Source organism: Nanorana parkeri, unplaced genomic scaffold, assembly GCF_000935625.1.
Source record: "Nanorana parkeri isolate BGI_ZX_2015 unplaced genomic scaffold, ASM93562v1 scaffold210, whole genome shotgun sequence".
Lineage (NCBI taxonomy): Eukaryota > Metazoa > Chordata > Amphibia > Anura > Dicroglossidae > Nanorana > Nanorana parkeri.
The window spans coordinates 685,857-693,061 of record NW_017306478.1 but is presented as its reverse complement, the minus strand read 5'-3'; the positions used below and the strand labels follow the sequence as shown (position 1 = coordinate 693,061).

At 47.6% G+C, this 7,205-nt stretch overlaps 1 protein-coding gene across 1 annotated transcript in view; it reads right to left on the bottom strand.

Moving 5' to 3' along the window:
* CTIF (cap binding complex dependent translation initiation factor) overlaps positions 1-7,205 on the bottom strand; it is a 175,823-nt gene that overhangs the window by 89,608 nt on the left and 79,010 nt on the right. Inside the window, exon 8 of the mRNA XM_018555707.1 lies at positions 2,505-2,952. Coding sequence (XP_018411209.1) covers positions 2,505-2,952 — 448 coding nt within the window. The remainder of the gene's footprint in view (positions 1-2,504; positions 2,953-7,205) is intronic.

Here is a 7,205-nt window from a genome sequence, read left to right as displayed (position 1 = left end):
AGAAACAATACTGAGCTGGCTTGGGTGAACACGAAGCCCCAGCTCATCACTACTCTGCACTGCTTGGGTGAGGGGTGTGGGTATCAGGGCCGGATTTACTCCCCATGCTGCCCCAATGCCAGGTTCCTCAATGCGCCCCCCTGTATACAGGCTGCATACAAGTGATCCCGGTGACATCGCCGGGATCACTTGTACAAAACAAGCGGCGGCTTCCACGGTGTACATTTAGCTCTGCTTGCCCAAAGCAGGGCTAAATGTAGAAAACTACCCGCCCGGCGCCCAGAACTGCATATACTGGGCGTCGGGAGATAGGAATTCCATACCCCTGCTACCCCTTCTACACCCTGCTGCCCGGAGGCCGGGGCTTGGTTGGCCTTGTGGGAAATCCGGCCCTGAGCATTATCCAATAATAATATTGGGCATACTGTATGCTTGTGCCATCACTATCCTTATTATGTACATTCCTTGAACTAGACCCAGACATATAAATCAATGGTGGCCTTCGTTTTCAACCCCTATTGATGGTTATTATTCAACTCTACCAGCATAGAGCACTGCAGTGTGAGGGCAGGAAGCAGCATTGGAGAAGGGCGCCCTTGATGTGGTTGGTGGTCAGAGGGAGAGGTGACTCCTTATACTAGGGGGGTCAATGGGAAAAATCTCAATGCTAACCCTGATGAAGGGACCCTGTGCGGCCCCGAAAGCGCACGTTTGTATTACAAGAATCTTCAATAAATGAAAACTTTGTGATCCTGAAATGATTTTTTTGGGTGTGCTGGTGACATCTTCCTACGTTCAATGGAGACAATTTCCCCAATTCAGTGGGGGCCAGTGGCAACAATACCCCTTACAGATTACTGGTGTCAGATTTGGGAAGAGAGGCTCCACTGGTCCCATACCACTGGCCCTGTTGAGTCCTAGAACTACAGTATACAAGCTCCATCATGCAGGAAATGGATCTGGCAATGCCAAAGGAAGTCCTAGCAACCTCCGAGGAACCCAATTGTTCCACAGAACTTTGGTTGGTAACGGATGATCCAGAGCCTTGGTTCTCAACTGGTGGGTCGTGACCCAAAAGTGGGCTGCGACCCCGTGTTCAGTGGGTCACTGCGTGCCTTCCACTTTTCTAGGCGAGAGGCTCCTCAGCCTCCTTAGTCCTGCGAGTCTCTCAAAGTGAAGGCCTAATGGGAAAAGGCAGCCATGATTATTAAACCAGGAGCTGCAAATTAAAACATCTGAGACTTCTCAGCGGCACATCTGCCAGCTACGCGGCTGAAATGTTCGCCGTCCTCGGCTCCCAGATCTGATTATAGGTAATTGCTGGCAACTTTTCATAAGAACCCAAATAAGATTATAGACATAATAGGCGGTGACTGCTTTCTGCGAGATACCCGCGCATAACATCACATGGCCCCGGCTTGCTCTAAATAAGCCCATCACTGCGAATAATTCATTAATAGGGAATGTGCCGGGGCAACAGAGAAAATAAGAAGTCTCCGCAATGCATGCACCGTTCACTATGTTATATCTTGTTAAAGTGACACTGTCACATTCCCCATGCACCGTGCACTATGTTATATCTTGTTAAAGTGACACTGTCACATTCCCCATGCAGAGCAAAGTGACCGGGTCTTTCTAAAAACAAAGCAAGGACATAAAAAATACCTGTTGATCTCTCTAGAAATGCAGTGAAGTGACAACACATTGCCTCTGCTTCACTGAAACCCCAATCAGTGTCATCAGCCATGTCTAGTTCCTCCCTATAAGACTACAGAACACCCCCCATTTTTTAATCTCTGATGTTAGGTAAAAGTTGGCTTCTGACATCTTAAAAGCACCTGCAGTTGGTTTATGTTAGAAGGCCGGGAGGCTGCCAAGTCCCCACTGCCATAGACAGTAAGGTGAGAGTAGCTGGGATTTCAAAGCCTTTGTTGTGACTGTTGAAGATCATTTTTGTTCACAGTGTCTTCAGAGGTCAGCGAGGGCTTGTTATATCTCTGTTACAGCGTGTTATATCACGGATCAGCAATCGTTCTACATGTCAATCTACAGACATTAGATAAGCGGCGTGTACCAGTGAACAATAGTGTGCTGTAGACAAATTATTAGTAGGCACCTTCACACCTCAGATCACCCCCAATTCCTGCACCTTCACACCTCAGATCACCCCAATTCCTGCACCTTCACACCTCAGATCACCCCAATTCCTGCACCTTCACACCTCAGATCACCCCAATTCCTGAACCTTCACACCTCAGATTACCCCAATTCCTGCACCTTCACCCCTCAGATCAGCCTCAATTCCTGCACCTTCACCCCTCAGATCAGCCCCAATTCCTGAACCCTCACACCTTAGATCAGCCCCAATCCCTGCACCTTCACACCTCAGATCAGCCCCAATTCCTGCACCTTCACCCCTCAGATCAGCCTCAATTCCTGCACCTTCAGACCTCAGATGAGCCCTAATTCCTGCACCTCCACATACAGGCACTGCAAGACTTTACCTCCTCTCTTAACCGTCTTCGCAGCCGGTCTTTGGAGGACTGGAGCAGAGTCACTTTAGGCCGGTCGCGCTCTCTGCCCTGAATACTGTCTTTCCTTTTGGCCTCGGACTCTGGCGTGCTGTTCTGCTGCGGCTGTTCCTGTGCAGTCTCTGGGCTGCGCTGTACTTCCAGCGGGATGTGTACTGTGCAAACTGTAGTGTCCTCTATCTTCAGGCTGTCCATCTCTTTGGCATATTTCTGGGAGTCTTTGTCGTTTGGCGGGTGCTTCTGGTTGTGGTGCCATCGGCGGTTTTGGCTGTAACCGTGGTGACCCTGCTTGCCTGAGGAGTGCGGTGCCTGGTTTCCTTGGTACTGCTTCTGGTGCTCCCTGCTGTTGTGTTTGGCAGTAGTTGGTTGGTGCTCGTTGTGTTGGGCCGGCTTGTTCGCTCCTTGCGATTTCTGCTGTTTCCTGTAATGCAGAACACTGACAGTTAGGAGCCCGTTTACTGAACGTTAAAGGATTATTAAACCCTTGCGTATTTTTGCATATATCTATGGCTAGCAAGCAGTAGATATATGCCAGAAATTTCTTTTGAAAAATATATATAATATATATAAATACATAAAGTTAACAAAGAGGTTTAAACTTACCTGTGTCTCCGCCGCAAGCTCCCGTCCAAAGATCTAAAGATTCTCGGGCGGCCGCAAAGGATCATGGGGCAAGCGCATTCGCAGTTCAGATCTTCGGCCGGGAGACGAGGAGAGACGCAAGGTAAGTCTATGGAGGCAGAGTGCACCCGCACAGACTCCGTGGGACAGGAAGTGCCAGGAAGAGAGAGGAGTCAGCGCTGGATCGGAGACCGGCACCAGCGCTGGAGAAACTACTAAAAACTACAGGAAAGAAGATGATGATCGGATAAGGAGGCATCATTTAGGCTAAATCCTTACACCAGAATGGGGCCTTTAATGTCACTTTAAAGTTCCTGGGAAACAACAACGTCACTCATTTCATGTCATCATGGCCATGCACATTACAACCTGATCATTCAATCAGCTAAGCTTATGCTTAGAAATAAATGAAAATATAAGAGGTTAGCTTAAATCATAACTTTGGGGGTAGATTGTGTGAACAATCTACCCCTGATGTGAATGTACACCATGTGACGTGATCGTACACCATGTGACGTGAATGTACACCATCCTCCAGGGGTGTTATGCCCCGTTCAGTTATTCTCTTCCGGTCTTTGACCCGTTGTAGAGATTTCACTTAATTTCCAATCCAGCAGATGCAACAAGGAAGAGGAAATCTCTACAAAGCGAGGGAAATGTATCTGCTTAGATGCCGGTCACCAGAACAGGTGTCCCCATTGGAAGAATTCCCCTTAAATTTTGTTCTGGTGACAGTAGTGGTGTAGTGACTAGCACGTCCGCCTTGCAGCATTGGGTTTCCCATTCTGAGCCTGAAGGGGACCCTGTGAGGCCCCGAAAGCGTTTGCAATTGACAGGTAAGTTTTCATTAAAAAGGATTTCTGCTGATCACTTGAAACGGTGAGCTGGTGACAACCTTTATAATTGTATATTTTGCATGGCGCCATGTGTGCTCACTGCAAGCACACACCTGTATTCACAGGATAGCTACAGATCCGGTAAGGAGTGCAGCAAGATTTACCCACTTATTGAAACCCAGCCAGGACACTATCTGCATGGCGCTTGCATGTTCTGCCTGCACTTGCGTGGGTTTCCTCCCATATTGCAAACAAATCCGGATAGGCTCCTGTCTAAGCTGGCCCTAGTATGTGTGTGTAAGAGATAGGGACCTTAGAAGGCAAGCTCCATGAGGACAGGGACTGATAGTAATGTACAGAATGTAAAGCGCGGCATAAATTATCAGCGCTATACAACTACCTGCAATTTATAGTAACATTTTGGATATCCCAATAACGTTGGTCAGCTGGACAATTAGGTTAAATCTATAATGTGGGAACATTAAACCTTCCTTACTTTATCAAAACCTCTATTAAACAGGAAAATAAATACATGCTGGATTCAGCAAAAGTATGCAACCAGGCCCCCTGTGTTTACAGCGAATTGGTAATTGGTCCCATCGTGCTGTAATGCGGCCTGATTTTAAGCAATGCATGTCTTTAAGATGACAATGGATCATTAATATCTCTAACTCCTAATAATACCGGCAAATGTTTGACCCATTCGTCACGGTCATGTGATGCACGTGGGAAAGGATGTACATATCATCATTACATGCCATTATTGCTTTTTACCAGTGACAAAACACAATGGCCTTCTTTTCTCAGAGAAGATGAATGGGAACTGTGTACGCGCTGAGCCACGGTGACCATTCAGGGCCCTCTAATCATTCTTTTAAGCCCAGGCCCCAGGTTGGAAGGACGCACTCAATTGGCTGTCGTGGGGAAAGCAGAGCTTTGATGAATGAGGCTGGAGCAGGCCAGGAAGACACAGAGACGGTGGATATCCTCCTGAACAAACCGATTAGGCCTGGCACAGCCTGTCCAAATTAAAGTGTTTCACTTAGAGCTTAGCGTGAAATCCACAGGGGGCCTGAAAACCAGCCCAGCAGATGACCTATTGACTCGGCCAGGAGCCCCGTTCATTTGAGCTTTGTTATGAGTAGCAGGGAAAATGACGACACCTTGGCCTGTCAGTCTCCCTCCACGTCCCTGGACTCTCTCCCTGAAAGAGATACATTTGTGCCGTTCCTTGTACAATAACTCATGGGTGATGATGGGCAGAAGCAGGTCAGCAGCTCCTCAGCACTTCCCAGCGTTTCAGAGGGTGCCTCGTCTGCACCGTCTGTTAGAACCATTAAAAAGGACTCGTACGGCTAACTCAACCTATACTGGAGAGCTATTTAAAAGGCTGAACTCCGGGAACAGGAAATATTGTCTAAATACAAGAACCATGTCTATTCTTACGTGAATCTTGGTACTAATTTGCCTATCCCTTCCAGATCTGTGCATTAGTCCAGCATAACGTTTGGGTGTAGGAGCTTCCTAATAAAATACTGGTCACTGCTGCTCTCCCTTCTTGTGCAGGGTGACTGGTCTCATTTCCGCCCCCTTCTGTAGTAAAGACCGGTCACTGCTGCTCTCCCTTCTTGTGCAGGGTGACTGGTCTCATTTCCGCCCCCTTCTGTAGTAAAGACCGGTCACTGCTGCTCTCCCTTCTTGTGCAGGGTGACTGGTCTCATTTCCGCCCCCTCCTGTAATAAAGACCGGTCACTGCTGCTCTCCCTTCTTGTGCAGGGTGACTGGTCTCATTTCCGCCCCCTCCTGTAATAAAGACCGGTCACTGCTGCTCTCCCTACTTGTGCAGGATGATTGGTCTCGTCCCCTCCCCCTCCTGTAGTTTTGTGCAGGCAGCTTGTACTGGGTGGGGCCTGTTGAGTCCCTCCTACAGCTTTGCTCTCTGCACAGGCTTTGTAGAGTACTGTGATGATGAAGAATCATGTCACCTGCTCCTCTGCAGGGCCGGACCGAGAGGAAGGCAGAAAAGGCGGCTATCTTGGGTGCTTTAGCAGAATAGCGGGAAGCAAAAAGGACAGGACTGGAATCCTATGCTCCTGAAGTAGTTCACATTGCCTTGATTGCTAAAGGGCCTTGTCCCAGGGCTGTTCCTTTGTGTCCCTGGCATAGCAGACGCTTGATTATGGGAGTGACATCAATGCTACCCTAGGTTGCCAATGCAGCAGAGCTAAAGGCCAACTGAAAAGAAGCACAGTGCAGATATAGTAAGCATATCGGTGTTGGGGGGATGCCAAGAAAATGGTTAGCGTCACACTCTTTGGGGTAAAGTCTGCTATATAGCAGGTACACAGAACAGAACCAAAGATGGGCTGTACAGAAAAAAGAGCTATTGTATAGTCAGGAAGATGTCTGAATTGGATGAGCTCATCGGAGAACTTAAAGGCCAGTCTATGACACAGAAGAAGCCATATCTGTGGGATTAAACTACTATGGGAGACATGCTATTAATCCTCCCTGCTCTGCGTACCATCTCCTGGGGGACACAAGACAAACAAACGAGCATCAGCAGGAATCTCACGTCTGCTAGTGTGAATTCTCCCGGGAGTCTGGATCGCTGCTCAGTTTGGGAATTCTAAATTTATAGCCCGGCTGTATGATGCGCTGGGTATTCAGGAGTAAAGTGTGGTAGGTCTTCATCTCACACAGCGGATGAGAACTGGTAAGGTCCTGTTGTGGCAGTGCACCGTGCACAAGTTCCTGCTCTATGGTGACAACACTCACTTACCCTACTGTATCATGTCAACAGAAACATGGCAGGCCTACATAACCCTTCACTCTTCTCCGCAACATGAGGGGGGGTGATCTGTAGTCCACAAAGAGACCTGAGGACAATGTAACAGATAAGAGTACAACACAAGCAGACAGAAAAGGAAGTTATCAGCTCACTGGATTTTTGCACTTAGTGAATAGATAAAACTAAACACTTTTAATGGTATATTTGGCAGACCAAAGGGAGCAAATGAGAAGGGTTTTTTGCTAAGTATTACATATACTTTTAACAACAATACAAGTATATATATATATTTATGGAAGGAGCCATGATTATCGTCCAGGGCGGACTTCAAATATGTCTGCCTTCGTACCTGCTAATAGTATTTTTAGCCTAAAAAAAAAAAAAAAAAAAAAAACTGATGCAGCCCCCAAATAGAAGGGCGCGACA